The 25,033-nt window shown below is 42.6% G+C and overlaps 2 protein-coding genes across 3 annotated transcripts; one reads left to right on the forward strand and one right to left on the reverse strand.

Moving 5' to 3' along the window:
* Positions 1–1,748: 1,748 nt before the first annotated feature.
* NUP88 (nucleoporin 88) lies at positions 1,749–17,874 on the reverse strand. Its single transcript, XM_067537846.1, has 17 exons — positions 17,632–17,874; positions 14,693–14,862; positions 12,622–12,747; positions 12,338–12,424; positions 11,307–11,483; positions 9,857–10,043; positions 9,079–9,229; positions 8,323–8,421; positions 8,022–8,112; positions 7,261–7,362; positions 5,999–6,157; positions 5,618–5,743; positions 4,868–4,933; positions 4,516–4,596; positions 3,871–3,997; positions 3,524–3,642; positions 1,749–2,024 (listed from the first exon to the last, which is right to left on the reverse strand). The coding sequence occupies exons 1-17, from the start codon at positions 17,872–17,874 to the stop codon at positions 1,961–1,963; spliced, it is 2,175 nt and encodes a 724-aa protein (XP_067393947.1). The 3' UTR covers positions 1,749–1,960.
* A 218-nt stretch (positions 17,875–18,092) lies between these two features.
* On the forward strand, positions 18,093–24,928 carry RPAIN (RPA interacting protein). 2 transcript variants are annotated; one of them, XM_067537853.1, is made up of 7 exons: positions 18,093–18,225; positions 19,409–19,597; positions 20,536–20,599; positions 21,551–21,665; positions 22,309–22,372; positions 22,822–22,956; positions 23,727–24,928. In XM_067537853.1, the coding sequence occupies exons 1-7, from the start codon at positions 18,148–18,150 to the stop codon at positions 23,754–23,756; spliced, it is 675 nt and encodes a 224-aa protein (XP_067393954.1). In that variant the 5' UTR covers positions 18,093–18,147; the 3' UTR covers positions 23,757–24,928. The 2 variants fall into 2 exon arrangements, with proteins under 2 accessions (XP_067393954.1, XP_067393953.1); XM_067537852.1 differs by lacking the exon at positions 23,727–24,928 and adding an exon at positions 23,335–23,525.
* The last annotated feature ends 105 nt before the right edge of the window (positions 24,929–25,033 follow it).

Raw genomic sequence — 25,033 nt, forward strand, 5'->3', positions numbered from 1 at the left:
AAGCAAGCAAGAAAATAATCATTCAACATCCTTTCTACAGGGAGTCACTTCATCTTCTCCTTCTACCACCCACAGGTCAGCCTCAGCTCTGCCCTTTTTATGGGTTAGGTTTTCATTAAAAGAGGATGATGTGGCTTTCATGTACTGCATTTCATGGGGCTTTGTAGTGGTGTGGTGTGTGCTTGCAGATAGTCTTGCTATTGTCTTTAGGGTGAGCGATTAGTGAGAAGTCATAAACTTGCTATTAACTAATGTAGGCAATTACAGACTGGAAGGTGTGTATGGGTGGTGATGTACTACGTTTTTATAGCCTGGCACTGTTGCATGTTTAACTGGGATGAGTAGAAGTCGAGGCTCTGGAAGGGAGAGGGGTGAGAAAGAACAAAATGATTATATCATTGCTTTTAGAGGTTTTAGAGCAACCTCAGATCATTTTTTGTGGAGGTGTTTTGTTGCCTTCTTACTAGTCACAGCTATGAATATTGATGTATTTTGCTACTCCATGGTCCCTCTTTCCCTACCTTGATCTTCCTTCCTTCAGCTTTAAACATTGGTAGCTAAGAGTTAGAAGGTAGACTGCAGTATGGGTGTGAGCTCCCAGGGCCCCTGCTGACCACCATATCTCAGGATGTGCAGGAGAAATGGGTCATTCTGGATTGTTGAAAACATGGCTCTAAGCAGAGAGGCAAGCGATGTGGTTTACTGTAATTCCAACAACTCACCTTAGAGAGCTAGACAGATTGTTAAACAAATAAGGTCTTAGACAGTGGTAGCTTAGCCAATGGAACCCCTAGGTGTGGGGAAAGTATGGCACCTCCTCAAAAGGAACTAACATTTCTTCTGCAAATGTCAAACAGAATTCAGTTGCCCTCAGGAGAACTGTCTGCCAACTGTGCAGATTAAATTCAGACTACAAACAAATCAGGATTTAGACCACCTTCATTATGGCATGAGTACCACTGTCCATAATTGAGACTGTAGCAGGAAAATTAATCCCCACTCCCCTCCCAAATCAGAGAATTGGATGTGAGCCAGAGATGTAAAACTAACCACCCTAACATGCCCTAGCTGTAACATGTTACCTACTACTCTTCCCAAAAAACAAAAAACAAAAATTTTTTTTTGGACTGTTCAGTGTAGACTAAACTAAGAAATATTCAGTGAGTTTCAGCAACTGACTACAAGTATTGGGAATAATCTGTGCAAATGGAATGTTTTTTGCAGCATGTCTAGTCCCCCTCCTTTCCTTAAAGGCTTTATTTTGGCACTTCTGCATGTGCCATTGTTTTAGTAGTGCAGTTCTACTTCTTAAAACTTAGCTTGATCATGCCACTTTTTTTAGGGGAGGCATTGAAGAAGTCACCCCTGCATACGCAGTCCCTTGAAGTCTTCCTAAAGTAGACAACTAGGTTTTAATTCTCAGTCATTTCTTTTGACAAAGGCAAACTGAGTGTTTGGAAGTTAATACTGCATTCCAGCGAACCAAGCCATTGGTGTCCTGTGCAATTGTGGATGTAGAATTCTGCTGTCTACAGAATTCAAATGTAATCATTAACTGTATTGAAGGTGTGTCCTTATGAAGAAAGTGTTCCAAATTAAACAAAAGCTGCTGAAATGTGTGTGCGCTTTTTTGGTTTTTCTAATCTGCTTTGGGCCCTGGAGCTTTTTTCCATACTGATTTATCTTACAGCTATCCAGTGTGTAAAACAGTAAGCTTGTCTTGTGTAGGTCATTTCCTATGAAGGAGACAAACAGGCTGTAAAAGGATCATTTCTTATCAAAAGCATTTTATTCAATATTGAGTCTTTACAAAATATGAAATAAAAAGCATTATGCAGTACAAACAGTTGTTACTGATAAATAGATGGGGGTTGTGGTGTTCTTCCCCTTAAAATAGTCCTTGCTGCTAATGTCAAATGCATTTCAGCCCTTGAAATGTGGGGACTTAATTGTGGGAATGTTAGAAGTTCACATGGCTTCTGATGTCATTGATCTGTTTTACCATTTCCCTTATGTGTTCTCCCCTGCAAGAAAGACATGAATTGAATTGTACAATGCTGTAGTTCTGGGGAGATGGATGTGACAGGTCTGGCCTTGTTTGGAGCTGGCCAGCCATAAATATTACTCAAACTTAAAAGCCATTCTTCACTGAAGGTAAGGCTTACACAGTAGCTTTAAAAAGGTCATGCTGAAGGTAATTATTCTTGCACTGGCTGGCTGGCTGACATCTCATAAAACCTGTTAGTTGACTCTGAGGCCAGCCATACCAACACTTACATCACTCTTTGGCCTCAGAGGGTCAAGTTTTATGCCTTTGACAACCCTAAAATTTTCCAGTAGGATTGCCCTGCAAGATGGAATAGAATCTAGCTCACTAAATCTTAGATGCACGGGCTCCACAGAGTTAACTGCAAACAAGCATCAGAAGCTGCCTAGGGAACACTACTGCCAGTATTCCCTGATTTTTTTTTTTTTAAGGCATTTAAGAAAACTCAAGTTTTTCAGAGTTGATTCTTTACCAAATCCAATAGCCCAGACTCAGTATGTCCCACAGCAGCAATGCTCCAATCAAAATGCAACTTGATGGAAAGTACCTCCCCCTTTGACTTCAACAGGAACAAGACAGCACTAGAGGGAAGTTTCAGCATGTATTTTGGCTTCAACTGTGCTCCTGCTCTTGCTGTTGCTTCTCTGAATGGCTTCCTACTGCAGGGATGGGGTTGGTTTCACTATCAGCCAGCCACTGCTTCTCTCTCCTGCTCTGGGTCTGTTTATTTTCAGGTAGGTTGTTGTAGGAAGACTTTACAAGCTTCACCACTCACAGCTGTGACACTCAGGGATTTGTCCAGTAGCTGCTCAGCTTTCTAAGCTGTACTACACTAACTACTCCTCAGTCTCTACACTGCACTCATGGGCTGTGACTGCAGCTGCTGTAGACAAACCTGAGCTAGTTCTTTTAAAGCTGGTCTGGCACCAGCACACTGAGTCCACTGCAGCAGGGGCTTTGGGGCAGCTTAGCCACCTGACTAAGCACCCAGGATCCAGCACGGCTTGTACACCCCGTGCTGTCCCACTTTCACGGGTCAGCTATGTCAACACAAGCTGCAGTTACACCCTGTGACTGCCATGTTGATATAAAGTGACAATGAGACAGTGTTTCCTAGCAGGACAGGAGTTTTCAGGAAAAGGGGAAACTGACAAATTGAACTCAGGCAGCTATGCACAATTCTGGGACACTTCCCACAAGAGTTCCTACATGCTCCACTCTTTGTACATAAAGAGCGCTCTCTAAAGTAAGCTCAGACCCATGTACTTGTCAAATCTTCATGGTTTCTACAGCTATCTAGAGAACAAGATAAGTTTTCCAGCTATTTGTACCAAAGATACACTGATACTTAAGGGCTTATCTACCCTAATGGACTCCACTTGTGATGGACATCTGTCAGTCAATGACTGGGAGTTGAATACCCTCAAAAATCAACCCAAACCCCAAGGAACCAAGCTTGGAAGAAAGTTAACTTACTCTTCTTTCAGAACTGTCTGGATGCACTTGCTCTGGTAGGCACTAAGGGTTATGGTAGATTTTCGTGGACTGATCCCCTTTTCCATCTTTCTCTGCTGATAATCCTTTTTCATTTTCACCTAGAAGTAGCATAGAGCAATGGACTCATTAGAAACTTATGAAACATTCAAGAGGTCACTGTTGCCTTGCATAGGAACTGAGCAGCAACAGATCAAGCAGGCATGTACAGTATGTTGACAATTTGCCCATAACTGCATAAAACACGATCCATACCGTCCCTGCATGCTTCCCTTCCTGCCACCTTTTCCACTCCATATTTTCATGTTTCAGTGCGACCTCATGCTCACCTGTTTAATAGCATTTCCTAAATGCTGCAGTTGATCATGGATTGTCTGTAATTCTTTCTTCATGTCTCTCTCACTATCTGACAGAACTGGAAGCTGAGAGTGAAAACTGCGAAGCACTTTCTTCATCCTTTACTTACACACACACACACAAACACACACAGAAAAGAGTCAAAGGTAACTTTAAAACTTCTGTACACCATTCATAAACTAGACTGTTTATTATTTGTAACTGCTAGCCCCCCTTACAGTGAAGCATTCTTTTGGTATGTCCCTGTTTTTTAATTAGCTAAAGCATTTCTTAGATACTTAATGTCCAGTTTCTCCTTCCTGCTAGAAGGATGTAATCTTTCTACAAGTCAATTGTATTCTCTGCTAACTGGAGGCTTCTTCTGTGACCATTTGTATCCTTAACAATGCTGAACTTCACCAGTTAAAGGTGCTGCCATAACACAAACTAAAACACTTCATTACTGGATCTGAAACCCACAATATACTGCCAAACACTTTGGCATCTTCTGATTATGTTGACTTTGCAGGTACTGCGGTAAGATCAAACTTCCACATACTGACTCCCTCCCCCTAGTATTCTGAGCCTCAGTAGCATCCAGCACTGATGAGGAAACAGGTATCAGTCTCTGTGCTCACCTATTCATAATATCTTCTTGTTTTTCTTTAGCTTCCTCATACTTGTCAGCCAAGCGCTCAGCCATTTCCCGTAGACTGTTCCTTTATACAAGGAAGAAACAGTCAACATGCTCTCAGGATTATGGAAAACAACATTCAGCGTACGTGGTTGCAGAGGGGCTCGTGAAGCTTTGAAGAGCCAATTAAACAGGTACTCTACAACAGTCTAGTCTAAATGTGGTTAATACCCACCGAAAACCAGCCAATTAGTTAAGACCTTTCTGAACCATTTAATTCCTATAAACATGAAAGCAATTAATATTCCTTGATTTAGCTAAAAACCAGCAGAGCCAATTAAACAGGATGAACTCACCTTTCCTCTCGACAGTACTTAAGATCTTCCAGTTGTTTCTTTTTCTGTGCCCCAAGCAATTTCACTCTAAAAATGATAGTTGAGTGAGAGGCCAGTTCATTCACCAGGGAACTTAATGATTTTAATGGGCTCCCAAGACATGTAGAACTAAAGAAAAGCCCACATCGTTTTAACTCTCCTGAGTGTCTAAGTTAAATCAGAAGAGAAGGATGCCTCCAAAGACAGAGTTCAAAGACAGGGAAGAGTTATTCATTGTAATTTCTCATTTTTAGTACTTGTGGCAAAGTTGTTACTATGGTAAAGATCTCTGCAGGTCCCCAGGCATGGACACAGATTGGCTGTGCACAACTACATCCAAAAGGAAATGTTTTGCTAGTAGGTTTCAATATTTCCTTGCACCTGCATCTTTTGTAAAAATACAGGCATCATGCTGACGTGGGCATGGTACTCCTGTTCTGTAACTAGAATCTATCAGTTCTGGAATAGCACTAGTCTCAGATCAGCATGACTGAGGATCAAAAATAAATGCTCTCGTTTTCTCTTCCCTTCATTATGCTTATTTACTCTTCCAGGTGCCCAGCTGACTGACAATCCTGTTAGATCCTTAATACTGTATTTGATGGGGATCTAGAACTAACTGCAACATTACTTTTAATATCTTTATGGTGGCATACTCAACTGGACAGATCCTGATGTTATTAAAAACAAGGACAAGCTTAAATGTGCCACATGTTTATAAAACGGTGTTACCTTTGCTGGATCTCGTCTTTTGCCAGATCCTGTTTCAGAATATATTCTTCCCTGAACACTTGTGTGGCTCTGCTAAGGAGCTGAAGACATTCCTCTGGGGGAGGAGATGCATCTTTGTCAGCAGACCTTAAAACACACAGAACAAGCTATCTGTATGCATGCAATCCCACTAACAAGTGTTTTCTAAAGGATAATTTTTTGCTAACCAAGAAAGTCCTCTCAGAAGTCTGTTTGGAGTAGGCATAGCAAACTGAATGAAGTCTATGCCAGCCCTCCGCCCCATATCAGTGTCCCAAGATACTTGGATAAGAGATTCTAGGGTGCACATTCCAAGGGTGTAGTCTCTTCCCTCTTTTGAGTCCCATAGAGAAAAGCTCATACTTCAAAAGCAATGGGTTAGCAGAGCTGCGCTGCAGGATGCTTCGGATGTGCTTCTCAAATGAATGCTGTGATTCGGCTAGGATACGGAGCGGTGAGACTGCAATTTCAGCGTCCTCTCTGTTACATAGGAGTGGAGGGGATGCTGGATGGACAGTTGTTCTGTCAAAAACCAAAACCAAATTTAAGTGATACCTAATGACACAGAGCTTTGCTCTCAGTATATTTTTCTTTAAAATATCAATGGAATTTAAAAATGCTTAAATAACATCCGTGGGGGAGACATTAGAGAAAATCTTCCATCTACTATGGTATTAACAGAACTGCTAAGAACCATGGTCTGTGCAACACTCATCAGCAGAGCACTAGATTGTTTCCACAATATGGTAATTCCAACTGAAGTCAAACATGGCAGAGTAAAAACCTAAAATGCCTCTTGTAGTAACTACATAGGGCCGGCCAGGCTGCCAGATTGAAGACACAGCCAGGATTATCTTTGATTGCTGTGCAGAACTTGGATACCCCAATGAAAAACACTTTAGAAAAACCTAATGTTCCTGATGAGAAAGTCATCATGGGAATAGCTCTTCTTTTTAAAGCAGAATATTAGCTTGGTATTTGAACGAGCTCTGGATACAGAACGACCAAGTCAAAAAAAAAAAATCTCAAAAGTATAATTTAGCTTGAACCACTTTATTTTTCCATTATACAGTATTTAAAGAAACAATTCCCTACAGCTTGATAGTGATTCTCTAAGGACTTCTATTCTCTCATGGCGCTTCCAATGTGCAGCTTTGGTCGCAAAAAAATTAATCCTGCAAAAAATGGAAAAACTGATCCCATCCAACCTTGAAGCCTGGTTCAGTGATATAGGTGACCTCCCAGCTGGCATTCCGCAGAAGGGAAATGCATGAAAAATTAAAAGCAATTTGGGCTGGCTTTTTAAAGAGGTCTATGATTAATGCAGACCCTGAAGATAAATATGTTACCTCTCTCCCCTTCCTTCTATTCCAACCCTCTTTACTTACTTTGTATATTATGATAATGCTTGTATTTTGGTATATGTTGTATTTGAAAAAATTAATAAACAATATGAAAAGAGTGGAAGTTAAGAGTTAAATTGGCAAGAGGAACAGAAAACAAGTCTTAAAACACTGAAGCACTAGCTGGTAAGCCTCTTTGTAAGAAATGGAGCTTCCAGTGCATAGGTTAAAGACTAGGGTAAAGCATGAATTTTAATCCAATTTAGTAACAAGACTACATACAGAAGAGGCCTTGTGATACACTCATAGGTGCTGGTGATGCAGATCATTGTGGGTCCTAAGATGTCAGAGACTATCCAAAATCCTCTAATTGGAGCAGGCTGCCTGTGGGAAATAAACAGATTATAATTCAAAACCCCTTGTCAGTGCAGTAAGAACACATCCACAAAGCTGTATCCATCTACAACAATTAACTTGGAGGCCAAATGTTTCACTGAATTAGTACATCTCTCTCAAAGTCAGGTGCACAAAATACTTTTACAGCTAAAGCAGGCTCGCTCTCTTGCAGATAAGCATCTTGTAAGTAATCACCATTATCTCATGCAAATTATATGAGGTATTAACCTTGCTCTGTGAAATAAAACCAGATTGTGGAAACATCCAAATACATGACATCATATAGCATAGCTTTAAACAGTCCATAAAATCACTATGCTGGAGGATCTAAAAACACTGTGTTTTTAGTGCTAAAGTATGCTAGGAAGTCCCATTAAACCCCTGAGTCTTGCATTGGGACAGCTAATGTTGATGGCAACTTCAGTTTTTGTTAGTAGGATGGTGGGATTCTGATACATGGGAATTTCAGACCTAGTTCTATAGGAGAATGCATTTGAGGTAAACACTCCACGATAAGATACCAACACTTAGTGCTCGGATTATAATTATTTGTGATTATTTAGATTCTTTCAGCTCAGCAGTGAGAGTTAATATACATACCAAAACATTTATTCACTCAAGGGAAACAGAGGACATTCGGTTCCTACCTGCATGGCAATGGCTTTGTACAAAGAATGTGTTCCACAAAGCATTTCTGTTCTGCTCCAAGTTCTTGTAAACTATCCTTGTCTTCCTCATCTACAAAGACAGGAGACTGTTTCAAGTGCATTATGTCCAGGATGTTTGGAATTACAAATCACTTTATAGGGGAAGGTCTACATATTCTAGGTAATAATCACCACCATGCTCAGATGCTAGTCACTGATAGACAATTACCATCCACAGAAGGAAGAAGTCTGATGAGCGAAAACCCTTCCCCCTCATTTGGAAGACAATTTCACTACTCACCTGACCCAAGGAATTTGTGAAGTTTGTGGATCCATGTTAGTCCTACACTGTGCACACCAGCTTCATGTATGCAGTGATATCTAGAGGGACATTTAGGATCTGAAAATTAAGCAGTATGTATTACTAGAAGACAGAAAATCCATCCTGTAGGTCTCTATTCAGCTAGCGCTGAAGATTCTGCACTCTATTCAGACTGGCCCTTCATCTATTTTACATTAATGCTTACACTGCAAGAGCTACTCAGTCAAACCAGTTTCCATCAGTGACTTTTTTGGTAATTACAGTTTCATTTATAAACAGATCATAAAGGCTTAATAAAATAATTAATAGGTATTATAGCATTTTACAGACATGATTAGTAGAGGTTATAGGTAATTTTAAGCCAACAACCATTTATTAACCCTTTATAAACAATATACAGAATCTTAGTACAACATGTGCCAGTTTAATCCTAATTTTATAAAACAAAGCCTGGCTATACTTTACACCCAACAATTTTCAAGCTCTCATCTCTGTAACATAAACTTTGTAGTTTGCCATTTGTCCTCACACTTTAGCAGTATGCATGCAGCAAGTCTGCAGAAATGCACATGCATGCTGTGCTTATCTATTTAGAATGATTTTCTATTCTATTTTCTATTTAGAATGATTTTCAAAACACTGCTCTGAGGACAGTGAAAAGGTCTAAATTAATATAGTAAGTTTTGAAATAAAGTGAATTAAAAGAGCAATAGTATTGATGAATTGCACCCCTACCTCTGTGCAGTTTAATTGGGCAAGAGAAGTCAGATTCTAAAGGCTCTTCCTCTTCTCCTGATGCCAGTTTCAGTGCAAGTTCCAATTCAACACATTCAAACACATACAGAGAAGGGATGAGGTCAGATCTTGGATCCCAAGACTTTTCTGACTGTAAAAAGTATTTGAATGCATCAGTAAAACATCTTTCTAGCAAAAATACCATTATAATAGCAAGAAGAAAATGTTGCTTAGCACAGGAAGGGTTTTCCAGCATTTAAATACAACACATCCTTGTTTGCTGAATGGAAGTCCCTAGCTGTCACTACTTACAGCCTGCAAGGAGGTGCTGAAGAGGTTTTCCAGAGCTGCTGCTCTTTCAGAAATCAAGCAGTGGGTCATCCCTGCCCAGTCCCCATGAATTTTGCCTCTGCAGCCAGGGATGTCAGTTTCTCATCAAAGTTAATATAAATAATTTTTAAAGAGATCTTTTTAAAAGAAATTTACCACATTTCTGAGAAAACAAATAAGCATCGAACTATAGTTGGTTTAAAATCAAATACTCAGAATGAATGTTCATGTTGGCCCCTTGCTAATCAGACCAACATTTAGGCTAAAATAATGCCTAATGCTTATATTTTAGCTTAAATGTTGGTCTGAATAGCAAGGGGCCAACATGAATATTTCTTTTGAACATTTCCATTCAGGAAACAAAGGCATGGGATAGGGGGAAAAAAAAAAAAAGAGAACATCACAGGAACAAATGACATGTTAGAGTTCCTAGGAAACACCACCCTACCGTTTGCTCATCATCCTCTTCTCCCTCCAGTACCACGCAGTGATAAAGCATTCCTGATTCAGTGGCAATCACCAAAATGTTGGGAACACAGGGCAGGCACAGAACAGCACAAGCGTCATAGCCATAATTATCTTCAGCTGTGGGGTGCATGGGCAAGGGACCCAACAGCTTGCCAAGTTTTCCAGTGCTACAATGAAGAAATGAGAACCTGCTTACTGGAAGACTAAAGACAAGACCAACATTTTTCAAGACTGTCTCCAGTAATCCCCTGGGAAAGAATGAAAGCTAAGGACAACAGCTCGGGGAACAGACATGTTTACTAGTTTTTCAAGTTTGGTAACCTGAAACCCAATCTAATGAAAATTAAGGTTCTGAGCTACATGCACTGCATGGTGCATGTAGCCAAAGGAATGAATCTGAGTAATAATCTTTTATCGTCTCAGACTAACAAACTTATCAGACAATGTAGTGAATAAACTGTGCCACAGCCCTTAATGAAGGGCTATACAAAGTGCTTAAAGAGACGCTCAAGTTAATCTTTTATGAACAAATGTCAATATCTAAATTTATTTTTCAGCATTTTGTGTTTTTGTCTTGCTCTACAGCTGGGCTATGAAAAAAACTAGTCAGCTTCACTTTTGTTTATAGACGGTTTCTAGTCAATTTCATTTTATTTCTCTCACTAGCAAGATGCATTCTGCCTTTGCAACCCTAAATACCACAGAAAATATTTTTTTAAATTCTAATTTGCATGGTATCTAATTAAATCTAATCTGCAGTTGTTAAGTGTCCTTTCTGTTGGTCTTAAAGGTACATATCCCTTTCATATAACCTAATTCTGTGTGTCTCAACCTATCATCATTTGACTGGATTCCTATTCTAGCAACTTTCTAATGATACCCAGGCTGGAAGTCCCAAGGATCTCAAAAGAGGTTTGGGCCTTTGAAGCACAGTCTCACACTGAGCTATGGGAGTTCACTTGTCACATGTTAAGAGCCAAAAACCCCAAGTGTCAATATAGTATCTTTAGAACAATTGATTTTTAACAAAACCCGAGTTTTCCCATCCCAATTTGATCTGACAGTGTCCTTTTTAACTACTTAACACACAGGTGGGTTATCAGTCAGCAGTGGGGACTGAACCCAGGACCTCTGGATCTAAAACAATGAGCCTCTACTGCCTGACTTCAAGCTCCAAGTCTATTAGCACAAAGGCTAGAGACTCAAAGCTCTATGTGGTCCAGCCATGAGAGGGGTATAAAAAGCCACACTGAGTAAACCTGGATTACAATATAAAGTGATGGAATTCAGTACAGCATCTGCTCCTGAATCTGGCACCAATCTTGGTATAAAATATATATCAATCTGCACACAGAGAGGAAACACAAACATATAAGTGCTATATGAATCACATTTTAAGCAAAATTGGTCATTGTGCTTTAAGTCCCTACCTTTGTAGGAGGCTAATATATGTGAGGAAGGTCTCCCCATTCTCATATAATATGTATAGTGGATATGCCAATACTTCCTCTCTCCCTCGCTGGTCGGCTATGTTCTTCGGAACAGATACCAGAGGCCCAAAATCAAATGCCACTGCAGTCTCTCCTAGCGACGCAGTGTAGGCTCTCCTGGGGAAGGAAGAAAGACAATCACATTTTATCTAATGTAACGGTAAATTCTTCTTGAAATGAGGGCAATTGATTGTGTAAGACAGCCATCAGTAACTGTAATTTTTCGTCTAAGATTTTAAAGGAATCAAAATTTCAAAAATTTAGCCAACAGTATTTTCTTCAACAGAAACCTGAAGATGGTTACTGCCCCTCTATTTAATTAAATGCATTATGCGAAAGTCTCATTTCCTGGCTGCTGGGAATCTGACTGACCAGCTGTTTCAAGAAACGCTGCATGTATCATCCTTCTTCCCACTTCCACTGCGCCTATCGATTTCTTACTCCATTTCTGAAATTAAATTGCCAGCCAACCCAACTATGCGGCATTCAGAGAGGTGAGGATGTATTGGTATCTTCAGTGCAATATGTTAACCCCTGGAGCGGCTGTTGGAGAGCAACAGGTTTTTCCGTTTCAACTAGGTCAGGGACAAGATAGGTAATTAGCTCCACCTGCTACATTCTCCTCCAAAAAGCCTGTTTTTCGCCCCATCTTTACCTCTGTTAAAAAAAGTTATATTAACTTTTAAATACTTTTCTTTTGTTGCAGACATTGGACAGGACAGCTACTCCCCTGCTTGCTTTAAAATGGTAGGGCGGGGGGAAAAAAAAAAAAAAGTTCAGCTAATGTGCTGGGAAGAAGAGGAAAAAACAAACTATGGAAAAAAAATGAAATAATATTCCCACTGGTGAATTTATCACAACACTTTACACCATCTTTTCTCCAATCAGTTTTCCTTCCCTACAAAAATGTATTTTGTACATCAGCAAATTTATGCTGTTGAGAGCATTTCAAAATCTAAAACTGCACAAACCCTTTATTGAGCATTAAACTCTCCTCCTCAGCATCTGAAAGAGCAATCACCTTCACAGGCATCTGAGGCACCTTCAGACTGTAAATCCTGGAAGAACAAATATTTTCATTAAGTCATTAACATCCACATAATGACTCCCTGCTTATGCAGAATCAGGACAGCTGTAGTTACCAGCCTGAACTTCATTTTGTAACTCCACTAATAAGCATGCTTACATATCAGACAGCAAACAACTAGTTCGTGTACTAGCAAGAACATTCAGAAGAGCAAACAAATAGTTTTACCTTATAGTGTTATCTGAAGTCAACAGCACTACATGAGGTTCTAATGTCTCACTGGGATACCAGGCCACATGTTTTAAGGTCAGGGATGTCGAACTAGTGAAGAACCTTTCGGCAATAGGAATGGTGCTACAATAACAAATTCATAATACTGTTATAAAAGGCACAACATCAAAACAGATCACTTTTATCTTGGAAAAAAAATAGCCTGATTTAAGTCTCAAAATAGCTTTGGTTGTAGTTTAAGGACAATCTTTAACTTAACGTTACTTGGCCCTTCTGTCTGAAAATTTGTTTTACCGACTATTGTTACAATATCTAAGATTACTATAACAAAGATGAGAATATTTTTCCAGTTTATTTTCTATGTTTGATAGCATGGTCTGACTAGACTGTGTAACTACAGTCAGTTTCACTTGTTTTTTTGACTCCCCTCCCCTCACACAAGAGCCAGAGAGAAAAAAATTTACAAGACAGGAAACAAATAAAAATTGGCAGATGCTCAGGAACACAGGTGTAGGATCCAAAACCACTTTTAATTCATATTTTTAAATGGACTTTTTAAACTTTCAAGAGGGCAATGTCCCTTTAATGGGAAACTAACAAGCAGTTCTGATAGAATCTGAAGTGTCTTGTAATGGTCAGAAATAAGTCACTTCACATGTATGTGTGATTAGAGGTAAATAAATCCTTGTAAGTGTTTATAACCATCACAATAGGTAGATTTTTGAACCTTGACTGAAGTATGTGTTAGCATGAAGAATGGGTTCTCTCCCTATCCATTCAAGTCACTATTGAGTGGACGGAACACATGTGCTAGCCCTTGAAATCATCGATTAGATGTACTTGTCTGAGGGCAGCTTCTATTCTAACAGAGGATTGGGCTCATATATCTATCACAGCTATTTATAAATCAGGAACAGAATAGTTTCCTTGTATATCACTTCCACAAGTGTTTGAAGGGATATGCAGCAACTCAAAAATCCTGAATTATTGTGGTCTTATTACCATGGCCACAAAATGCAGACAGAAATAAAGACATGTTTAAACCCCAACAGAGATGAGAAGAATCAGCAGCCTGAAACAACACAATGTGTCAGCTATAAGAACAGCAATGATAGAGCTGGATCCCAGAAATTCAGCCTACGTGGCCATGTTTCAAAACATCCCTGTGCAAACACGTTGAGTGACACCATTTTTTACACAGTAAATACAAATGCATGAAGGACTTTTGATCTCCCACCTGCCTCTCTCGGTTTTCCCATTGCTAATTTGGTACAAGTAAAGGTGCTGTTCTATTTCACTTATTCAGGGTGAAGTTCTCCATTTACACTCAAAATAATTAACTTGTGAAGCAATAGGACAAGCTTCTCCACCACCGTCCCTGAACCAAAAGCAGCAACATTCAGGAGGTCAAGTCTCCCCGAGGTACTCAGTCCTTAGACTCTCTGCCAAGACTGCCAACAAAAGTGCCATGGATAGGATGACTGTTCAAGTGATACAAATCCCAAATCACAGGACCTTTTCTCCAGAGGTAGATTATCTCATAACTACCTCCTGCAGGGTTTCTTGCACCTCTTCCTAAAGGATCTATAATTAGCCAAAGTCAGGGAGAGGGCACTAGACTAAATGGACCCATGGCCTGATCCTGTCACAACTCCTATATTCTCATGCGATGTTAATATTTTGTCCATTAGGAATGAGGATGAGAATCTATTTCCATCACACCATTTCTCTGGTATCCCAAGTTGCCTGTGAAGCACACTGCCGATTTGAAAATGTTGTGTCTTGCAAGGTCCTCTGTGACAATGCTCATTAGATTTGTGGGGGCTCTTAGCCCTATAATCCCAACTAGCCTTTGACTCAGTTCAGGTGTATTGTACCTCTCTCAGACTTAAACTCAATCAGAAATCTTCAATATTCTCTTCTCCTTATTTTCTGATCTGTATCTTATACTCAGCATGTTTTGCACCATCTTTTTGCACCATTTTATTTAATTGGGAAACACCGGAGGCTCACACATGAAGAGTGCCAAGATAGAATGTAGTAAACATCTGACTGAGATATAACCTACCTACAATTAACTGTCGATTTTCCACCTTCAAATTCTGAGTTCTTTCCCCAGCGTTTAGGCACTTCCAGTACCATCAGCCCTTTAATGCCTATGAGTGCCACATGATGCTGTGTGGGACTTAACAGGGTTTCGTAGACCTCAAAAAGGGGTGGATTTATGCAGACCAGGGTCTGAAAATAAAAGTGTTACAGTGAAACACTAATACTAATAAACAGGTCATTAAAAAGTACTACATAGTCATGAGTTAACATTACAGTAAGTATTCTGGAAACATTCACTGACTTGTAAACAGACGGGACATGCCCTACTCAAAAATATAAATTTATTTCAAATCAGAAAATCACTTGCAAAGCTAGCATCTTCATTACACTGAAGAAATCCATAGTTACAATAATACCTATTTCTTATATAGAGCTTTTCATCAGTAGATCTCAAAGATCTTTTCCAAGAAAGTCAGTATCATTATCCCTGTTTTACAGATGAGAAAACTGAGGCACAGTAAGGGGAAGTTACTTGCCCAAGGTCAACCAGCAGGCCAGTGGCATAGCCAGAAATAGACACCAGGTATCCTGAGTCACAATCTAGTGCTCTATCCACTAGGATACATTGCCTAAAGAGTGGGCATTACACTAGGTTGGAATGGTAAGTCATCTGCCACAGTGTCATCCCTTTTTCAAGTTAGTCTAGTCCTAGTTTATAGATTATGGAGGTGCCAGTCATTGCTTCATGGTTAAAGCTGCACATACACTGTGGTGCTTGAGTGCACACATACGACTGTCTGTACGCACAGAGTTGCCAACTCTTGTAATTTTATTGCAAGTCTCATGAGGTTTGGTATTTTTATTAGAGCCCCTGCTGCTGCAATCACATTGTTACCTGAAAATATCAGCTTTCATTATAAAAGCGAGCTTCTAGCCCTCATAGCTGCAGAGAAAAGCTTGAAAACATGAACCTTAAATGTTCCAACCTCAGAAGGCAAACACAAAGAATCCAATATTTATTATGCTTTAAATATCATTATTTTTAAGCCAATCTCATGATTTGGGGAGGGACTAGATGGTGGGCCTCGACTCATGATTTGTTGATTCCTATAAAATTCCAAGACCAGAAGGGACCGTGGTGATTTGGCTGAATCTACATCTGTCTGTATATCTGTCTGTCCCAGATTGTCCTCTCGTCTCCCTTCCTAGCAGAATTAACCTGTTGGGTTCAAAAGTACCCCAGAAGCATGCAGGTTACCCAGAGACTTGTCAACACCACCCCATAGGGAAGGCAGCACAGACACCAGGAAGCAGCTCACACCAGCCACACATACCCAGGTACATGCCCACCCAGGGACGGGAATGGCCTTATTCATCCTCATCCCCACCAAGGTCAGGGCTCCCTAAGCAGGAGCTACCATGTCCTTGGGGAGCTAGATGGGGAGCATTCAGGAGACGTATCCTGCAGGGCAGTCATTCAAGAGAATGGGCTTGGACCTCACACTAACCCCAGCACGGAAACCCCTACAGCCCAAGGAGATGGAAGGGAGCCTACCTGCCATTCTCCCCTAATGCCCAACACTAGCCCAGCCTCACAGGCACCACACCCCGCCGACTCCTCCACACCTGGTACCAGCCCAGTCTGGCCCAGCTCACTCTATCCCCCAGGTTCCATGCACCCTATAAAGAGTTATGAACATAAGCTGAAATTAGACTAACACATGTTTACCAGACAAGTCTGGGGAGGAGGTAAACCTGTTTCACAAAGACAAAGGACAAGCTGATGCCTCTAGCCAGGTGCCATCAAAGTTCATTGGCAATCACCTGTCAAGTGGCCATTTTTCAACAAGGGGAGGAGGGGAGAACGGATCGCATCTGCATTCTAGCAAACAAAAACATGGACGCTCTTTCACCAGGAGACTCCATGTCTCCTTCCTCACAGCTGGAATGAACTTTATCTAGGAGTAACCCTCAGAAAAATGCATTCAAAAAAGGTGACTGGACTATAAAAGTGAGGGGCAAAAATACCCCAGGGTTTTTTTTGTTTCACCTAAGCAGACAAAGAAACCAGGCCTTTGACTTTGAGGGGAAATCCTGACCTGAGAATTTGGTCAGCCCTGTTGCTGGGAACACATGGTAAGGATTTTACCTTGAACCAAAGTCTAGCTAGTTAAATTTTAGCTACTAAAATGCATTTTATCTTTATTTCTCTTGCACCCATTTCTGACTTTAATACCTTATGCTTTACTCACTTAAAACCTCTCTTTATAGTTAAATAAACTTCTTGTATTTCTAATCCAAACTAACCCTGTGTTGTGTTTAAACTGAACCGTATGAGAACACCACTTAAAGTAGCAAACTATTGTATACTGACAAGAGCAACAGACCTTGATATTTGAACTGTCCAGGAAAGGGCTGGACAGCACAGAAGACAGATTTTGGGGGGAAATTTGGGGTGGAGTGTGTTGGGGGGGGTCACCCTGCAAGCAGTAACCAAGGCGGGTGGAAGCCAGAGCATGACTGGAGCATTGCTGACAGGCTGGTGGGGTCCAAGCTTCTGCCGCACCAGAGCTGTCCAGCACAGAGGCACTCAGAGCCTGGCTGGCATGCGGTTAGAGGGTGTGTGCGGGGCCCTGGTGGGAGCCACACCAGCAAAGCACTGGGATGCAGACAAGGCTGCAGGCCAGGTGGTGACAACCCCTCCCTGGTTGGGACTGCACCCCAGAATGTGACGCCCTCCCCTGCCTAGTACCAGCCCAGGGTCCACACCCCTCAGAGCCCCTCCCCCACCCAGAAGCCGGTACCTGGCACCGGTCCAGCCCGTTGGGCTCCACGCCCCCTCCCCCACCGCCCTGTCCCCGGTACCGGCCCAGCCAGGCCCAGCTCGTCGGGCTCCCCCCACTGCCCGGTACTTGGTACCGGCCCGGCCCGCCGAGCTCCGCACCCCTCCCCTACTACCTGGTACCGGCCCAGCCCGCCGGGCTCCGCGCCGCTCAGGCCCCGCAGGCTGAGGGTGTAGAAGGCGCCGCACTCCCCGTCCCACAGGAACAGGTCCGCGCCCAGCCCGAAGAGCAAGCTGCGGCTCAGCGGCGGCCCGCGGGGGGCGGGGCCCTCCGCGCTCTGCTCCCGCAGCCGGCACAGCAAGGCGTGGTGCGGCAGCGTCGCGCGCCACTCATCCGCCGGGTCCCCCTCGGCCGCCATCGCTAAATGACGCTGGCGGGTCGCGCGGTGGCACGGCACGACACGCCAGCGCCGCCCGTCGCCAGCCAATCACCGCGCCGCTCAGAAGCGGGCGGCCGCCCCAGAGCTACCGCTCCCAGCGTGCCCCGGGCCGGGGGCACAGGGCGGGACTACAAATCCCAGCGCGCAGCGCGGCGGTGACGCGACGTCGAGTTTATAGGCCAGCGGAGCGAGTCGGGGATTGGCTGGGCAGCTAACAGGGGCTCGGGAGCTGGGCGCGCGGGTTCGGCTGGGATGGCGGCGCTGGGGCCGCGGCATCGCTCTTTGTACAAGGGGGCCGGAGCCCCGCCTTGGAAGGAGACCTACCGCCGGGTGAGGGGGGGGGGGGTGGAACGCAGGGGAGCCCGGCGTTCGGGCACTGGATACACTGTAACGACCCGCTCCCGGATCGCCCCCGCCCTGCCGGAGCCCGGCTCGCAGCCCGGGCAGGATGCAGTTAAAGGGCGGGGCAGGCAAGAAGGGGGGGGGGTCCCCTCCACTCGGCATGGCCCGGTGCTGGGATGAGAGGGGCGGTGAGCAGCCGTGGCCGGGCACGGAGACCTGATCATAGCAACAGTGGCGTTAGCCGGGGTCGCGCCTCTCGGAGGGGGGTAGAGTGTCACTTGCACCATCTTGCAGGCAGGGAAACTGAGGCACAGAGGGCTGACGTGATCAGGTATGACACAACCCAGCTCACCTGACTCACCGTGCCCGGGCTCGTGCGCTGGGCCGTGCTTTGTTCTCGGTGAGGCCAGGAGAGTTCCCCAGAGGGAGGAGTTGAATGTTGGCTGTGTGTGCGTGGGTGGCAGTGGGATGAGGGGGGAGCCCTTCTGAGGGGCAGCTGATAAGCAGCCTGCCCTAGTCTACTGGAGCCCTGTAGGGCTTCAGAACAAGTTTCCTGGCTTTCAACTGCCACAGGGACAACCTTGAGAAATAAACATTGTGAGGCCCCCATTTCAGGTCAGTTCTCCTCCTGCCCCTTACCTCCAACTGCAGATTATTCTCAAAAGAGTGGGGGGACGATATAGACAGCTGGCTGATGGCAGAACAAGTCATTTCTAGCCAGGAAACTAAATAATTGTCAGCCAAGTATGTATGTGAGTTGAGATCTAACAATACACATAGGGGTTGTCATAGCAGCACCATAAAAATGTGGAGATTAAATTAAAATATTAGCGATTGGGCAGATAATACCCCCTTTCCCCTGTCTTACCTTCTGACTGGACACATGAGATCCCATTTGCTCAGCCAAACTGGATTGAACTTGAACTCTTGGCCTCCTGTTGTCCTGTCTGCTAATGGTCTAGGAGGCTGACTGGGTCTCTGATTCCGTCGACCTGCCTCCATGTGGGACTTCCAAAAACCACATTGCTATTATTGTCCAATAACGTCTCAATTTTCTTCAATTGCACCCCCAAGCTATAAAACCGCAGTGTCTGGCTGCCCCGTTATCCAGCCGACAGAAGAGGCATGACACTAATGAATCCTGTATCATCTATTTTTTCTTCTCTCAAAGCGCTGTGTGGAGAGACTTAAAAACAGTCGTGCCAAGCTGCTGGACAGATACCGCCAGGCTGGGGAGAATGTGCATTGCAATGCGAGGTCTGCTCTTCTGGTGCAGGAGGTGATGGAGGAGGAGTGGCAGGCCTTGCAATCAGTGAACATGAGCCTGCCCTCCCTCAGGAGAAAGGAGGCGCTGCCACAGGTTAGTGTGCTGGATTCCTGCACATCGTCTCAGAGCTGCCCTATACATGGATTCCCCATTTAGCGATGTTATAAACTGCGCCTTTGTCCTAAACCAGAGAAACTTTTATTAAGAGGCTAAACCTTTGTAACACTTCAATCCTTCCAGTGGGCCTGATCGTTCCTGTTACATGCAGGCCATTACACTTTCAAAACCTGTTTGCTTTAAGGCTCATCTGTAAACTTCCTGGACTTCTCTCTGCTAATCAGCTGCTGACTCAGGATTGCAGATATACACAGCCCTCCATCTTCTTATCTCAAGATAATGTACATCTAGTACCCTTCTCCCCTACTACCTGGATAAAGTATCTCACTGTAACTCCCTGATAAGGATCTCATGCCTCTGTCTGGTCATGATTTGCACAGCTCAAAAGTTTTGAGCTGCTTCAGCAAGATGAGTGGAGGATCCAACAGCAGGAGCTACTGCCACTCACGTCCCTTATAGCTAGGAATGGGAAGTTCCCTTCAGTAGCAGCTGCCTGTGAATCTTGTGATTCTGGCTGTTTGTTTTGTTTTTGTGCCTGGTTTTTAAAGACTAGTATTATTTGTTCAGTTTCTTAAAATGACATGTCTACAAATGGGTATGAAATGCTAAGGTTTGACCTTAAAGGGGTGAGGGGCAGCATTTGCTATCTTGTCCATGCACAAACATCTCTTTCACATAGGAGGTGAAACTTGTATCTAGCTTGTAAAGACGTCTGGAAACCTCTGCTTGCTACCTGCAGAGACACCATGGAAGTTCAGGAAATTCCCACTATGTAGTTGCAAAGGCAGCATAGTCACTTGTTTGATTACACTGGACTGTTTGTGTATTGTAATGCAGTACTGTCCTGCTGGTGTTGTGACATAATGTTCCCCCACTTGCCTGAAGAGAAGAATACTGACTGATGTATGTTTCAGGTGTTGGAGGACCCTGATGAACTAGCAGAACTGGAAGCCATCCAACAAGAGTTGATCTCGCAAGGTAGCTTTTCGAAAAACATATTCTTGATTTTTGACACATGCGACTGCCCTACATGAGTTGTTTTTACCTTCCTGAAATCCAAGTCATCCATATATTGGAAGCTGGATGTTTTTCTTGGGTCTTATATCATGTGGTTTCCAAGGGACTCTTTAAAAAGATCCATGATCTCAGATGCTTTGAGATCCTTGTAGGTTGCAGGATGTGATGGTAGCATTGCTTTATTACCACTCTAAGAGTCGAGAGTTAAATCATGGGATGTGAGAGGCCAATGAAGAATGTGAGCTTGGACTGTTAGTGAAAGCTATAGTTCCCATCTGAAGGGTGGGAAGATCCATTGCTGGATAAGTGAAAATGTTCAAAACTGTCCCAGTCCCAGCATTTGCATTAAAAATAGAAAACATGAAGATTATCTTTGATACAGAAGAAGAGTTCCTGAAACCTGATAATATATAAACTCTTTGATTTGTGCCTGTCTCACCATAATTTGACTCTCAATGATCAAATAACAGTCCTAATTGCACACAACAAATCCCCTCTCATCCTCTCAAATAAGAGGATAGTCTGAGTACAGGATCAGAATCCAGGACTTTCAAGCTCTGACATCCTTTGGGCTCGAACAAATCACCATCTCCATTTCCCCCTCCATAGAATGGGGGGGTGAGAGGTACAGTTGATTAATGCTTCTTGTAAAGTATTTTGAGATCTTTGGATGGAAGGGGCACTAGGCAGACAGTTAGGTTAGGATCATCTAAAGGTTTTCAGTGGGCATCCTGACTAAAGTTTTGAGTCAGAATCCCCTAATGCTTTTGTAGCTGATCCAAAGAAAGATAAGTTAGAAATAGTGACTAACCCAGATTTCTTTCTGCACAGCCTGAGTAATTTCATCTTGACAATTGTCCTAGGCCAGGAGCCAGTGACAACTGTCTGTTTTTTTTTGTTTTTTTTTAACAGAACAGTTGACAATAGAAGAATATGAACAGAGTCTGCAGTTCGACCAGGAATGCCTCAATGCAATGTTTGACAGCTTGGATGCAGGCAACAAGATTATCTGTCCAGTGTGTAAAAGGTGAGGCATGTTCCTGTCATCAAATGTTATATGTTAATTAATTCACCAGCCAATAGACCTTCTGAATTTACCAATATGTGATGATCTCAAAGCTTAAACATCTTTTTATGCATGATTTCTAACCACTGTTGATTGGCTGATGAAGGCTGGCTTCATTCATTAATTCCTGCTGTTATAGTGAGAGATGGATCTCTTCACTGACCACAGGAATGCAGTTATCTATGATGTGGAACTCAACAGGCCTTTAACAGCAAGATTGCATTAAGAAGTTAAGACCAGACCTTTTATGTCTTGTGTGTAATGTGACGAACACCTCAGCTTTCGGTCTCTCTTCCATACGATTCATTGCATGAAGCATACCATAAGGTACCCTGATGATCAAAATAGCCATGACGGTTACAGGGGATTCTGCACTGAGTTGATTAATAGTCCTCCTCTCCGGCTGAAGATACAGTTTGGCCTCTTGCATGAAAATCATGTTTATATTTAAAAGCAGACCTCTTTCTCTAGTAAGGGCTTGTTATAGTTACTCCATTTTGTGTGCGCGCACACTTCTAAAATCTAAACTTCAGTCTTGCTGGAATTCAGTGTTTTCTCTTCCAGTTGTTTCTCTCAAGGCTATCACGTTGTGTTCTCTTTCTAGGAATAACCTGACTGTGATGAGTCATTTGGTCTTATGCCAGTGTGGATTATACATCAACACACAGGTAAACTGTAACCTACGTATTGTAGCTCCTGAATTCTGGGCAAAATTGCCTCTCTTTTGAATGCTGCTGACATGGTGCATTCCTGTTTTCATGCCCCCTCTTCTGCACACATACAAGCTTGAAGAGAAGGTGGCTGGCTGTGCAGAGCTTTGGTTCTCAAATTGTGGTCTGCAGAATACAGTGGCTGGAGAATCAAGCAGCAGGGGATTGGAGCAGAGATGGGTCTATACATTCTCTCTCCTACTAAGCAGCATATAAAACAAAACAAAAAAAAAAGCTGAAGAAACCCAGTGTAGGGTAAGCATTTGTGTCCTGGCATGAACCATGCAGCATGTGAACTGTGCAATCAGAAATGATGCTACTTCCAAGAGGTAAACTTGCTGCAAATGACTCCTAAGAAAATCCTCTTAAAAGCACAAGATGAGTTTCTCAATCTAATTCTGTCTCAGGGTATGACAGAACAGAAGCTCTGGTCACTTCTAGAAGACAGTGTAACAGAACATGGTCATCAGTGTCTTCACAATCCTGAGTTCTCCATCACTAGTGGAATGGAGGGAGAAACCAACCTTCTCATGAGCTGTCCGGTGAGTCTAAATTGCCAAGGGAGTCTGAAAAGCATCCCAACTCTGCTGTGCTTCTCCATGTAGTGGGCAAAAATAAAAATCAACCTTCACAACTTAAAGATCATGCTTCCCCCCTCCCCCCCTCATGACACAACCATTTCAGAAAACTTCCAGGTTCACAAAAATACAGCATGGTTCTGTGAGGGACAACAGTAGGGTTTCATTCCATGTTCCAATTTGGCTACTTGTCCCTTACAAATGTGATATGCAATATGTATTCCTATACCATGTAACATAAATAGAACTATTACATGTCTATATCCTGAATAACAGGCTAGATTACTAAAACCAAAGCTGTCTTTAAAATCTGTTACTCTTCATCTTTGTTGTTTCTTCTAGTTGTCTCAGCTTAGACAACCGTGTGAGACTGACTCCTGTTTTTTACTCTTGTTCTCCTGCACTAGCACAGCACAGGCTACAAATGCTGCAGGGGAATCCTTAAATCCAAAAGACTTTTCATTTTAGTAACAAGCTGTAAAACCATTTTGATTTATACATACTGAAAGCCTGATTATACAAGTCCCAAATCTTGGGCTGAAATCAACATAACCTTTAGACATAGTATGCTGCGCCCCCCCCCCTTGAGTTCTCTCTTTTGCATAAACCAAACCAAGGTTCAGTAGTAGGTGGCTCTTAGCATTAGTGCCCCACTAGGCTTCACCTTGTTCTAGTGTTGTGATTATTTTGTATAGTCTATACCTGTAAGTGACTTGGCACTTTCTTTTCTAAAGGTCTGTGACTCTTGGACAATCCTCCTGTAACTACAACCCTGCTGGGGTTTCTCCATGGAAAGAATGCACTAATAAGATCCTTCCTTCTGCCTCTAAGCAATTTGGAGGGCATCTTGTACATCGTTTCTTGTATGTATATTTAATTGTAACGTTTTTGTACTTTAATACTGGATGCCAAACAATGGTGGCTTACTATGCACTTTTGATAGCTTGTGTAGCATTCAAGATTCTGGGGATGCTTGCCTCATTTATATGAGCATCCACATCATCTCAAATATTTATTTAGCTCTCTCATAACTTAAGCTTTTCATTCATTGCCTGTTCTGAAGCAAGAATCGAAGGGACATGCCCTGTCTCAGCTTTTGTAGTCACATGTGACTTACTGTAGAGCAGGAGGTGCCTGATGACATTAGCAAATTTCAGTCCTGAAATTAAGGCAGCATACACCAAGAACACTGGTACCATTTTAAACCAATTAAATTTTCCCCTCCCTGGTCTTGATATCCCACCACTGTTGCTATAGCTGAACCCAACCTTTAGGATAGGAAAAAGGCTTTAATACATTTATCGTTTGGACTTGGTATGTATATGCAAGGGAACAGCCCTTATCCAGTACAGTGCATCTTTAATGACAACCTTTAGTCACACAGAGAGGGTATGACTGGCAAGCAGTGACAAACATTAAGTAATGTAAAAATGTATCACTTCCTTTTGAGTTTATAGGGTAGTAGTTTGAAATACCACTGTGTGTATTACTGTAGCCTTTAAATCAAAATGCACCTGTCTGTCAGTCAGCTCAGTTTTCAGACTCATTGATGTGACAAGGATGGAGGCTGCCTGGGGATATGGGTCTCTGGTGGTTTTCAGCTGGGCTGCAATAAGGGTAAACTAAAAAATCCAGATGCAATCTACATCTCAGATGCTTTAGTTATAGCATGTCACTTCAAAGAAAAGATCACTGTTTTGACTGTGCTGAGTGAGCTAGACTATACAAGAACTTGTATAGGTACAGCTGGTTGACCTGCCAGCAGGGTTATGAAAAACCAGTGGAGGTGGGTTCCTATGTTTATTTTATTCAACACTGTATTTGAAAGATTAGATACTAGAAATGTTACACTCTAATTTTAATGTGTGAAGGAAAACAAACCTTGATAAAAATGTTAAGTAACCAAATAAAGGGAAGTGCTCCTCAAGTACTACAAGAGTTAGTACATTCATGCTTACCTCTAGAATTTGGTCCTTCCACATTGTCAGGAACTTAATCTAGTTCCTGTGATCAGAATTTCCTTTCAATGGTGCATTCAGAT

The sequence above is a fragment of the Emydura macquarii genome, unplaced genomic scaffold (genome assembly GCF_026122565.2).
Source record: "Emydura macquarii macquarii isolate MOO-44397 ecotype Brisbane River unplaced genomic scaffold, CSIRO-AGI_Emac_v2 contig_450, whole genome shotgun sequence".
Lineage (NCBI taxonomy): Eukaryota > Metazoa > Chordata > Testudines > Chelidae > Emydura > Emydura macquarii.

Bases quoted from the DNA above. Each gene is read 5' to 3' on its own strand.
- NUP88 (XM_067537846.1), bottom strand. From the start codon at position 17,874: ATGGCGGCCGAGGGGGACCCGGCGGATGAGTGGCGCGCGACGCTGCCG. The intron at 7,363-8,021 runs GTAGGAACCGAA...TATTTCCCACAG, and splicing joins ACAAAGCCATTGCCATGCAG to GCAGCCTGCTCCAATTAGAG. The intron at 3,998-4,515 runs GTGAGCACAGAG...GTGTAAGTAAAG, and splicing joins CAAGAAGATATTATGAATAG to GATGAAGAAAGTGCTTCGCA.
- RPAIN (XM_067537852.1), top strand. From the start codon at position 18,148: ATGGCGGCGCTGGGGCCGCGGCATCGCTCTTTGTACAAGGGGGCCGGA. The intron at 20,600-21,550 runs GTAGCTTTTCGA...TTTTTTTAACAG, and splicing joins ACAAGAGTTGATCTCGCAAG to AACAGTTGACAATAGAAGAA. The intron at 21,666-22,308 runs GTGAGGCATGTT...TTCTCTTTCTAG, and splicing joins ATCTGTCCAGTGTGTAAAAG to GAATAACCTGACTGTGATGA.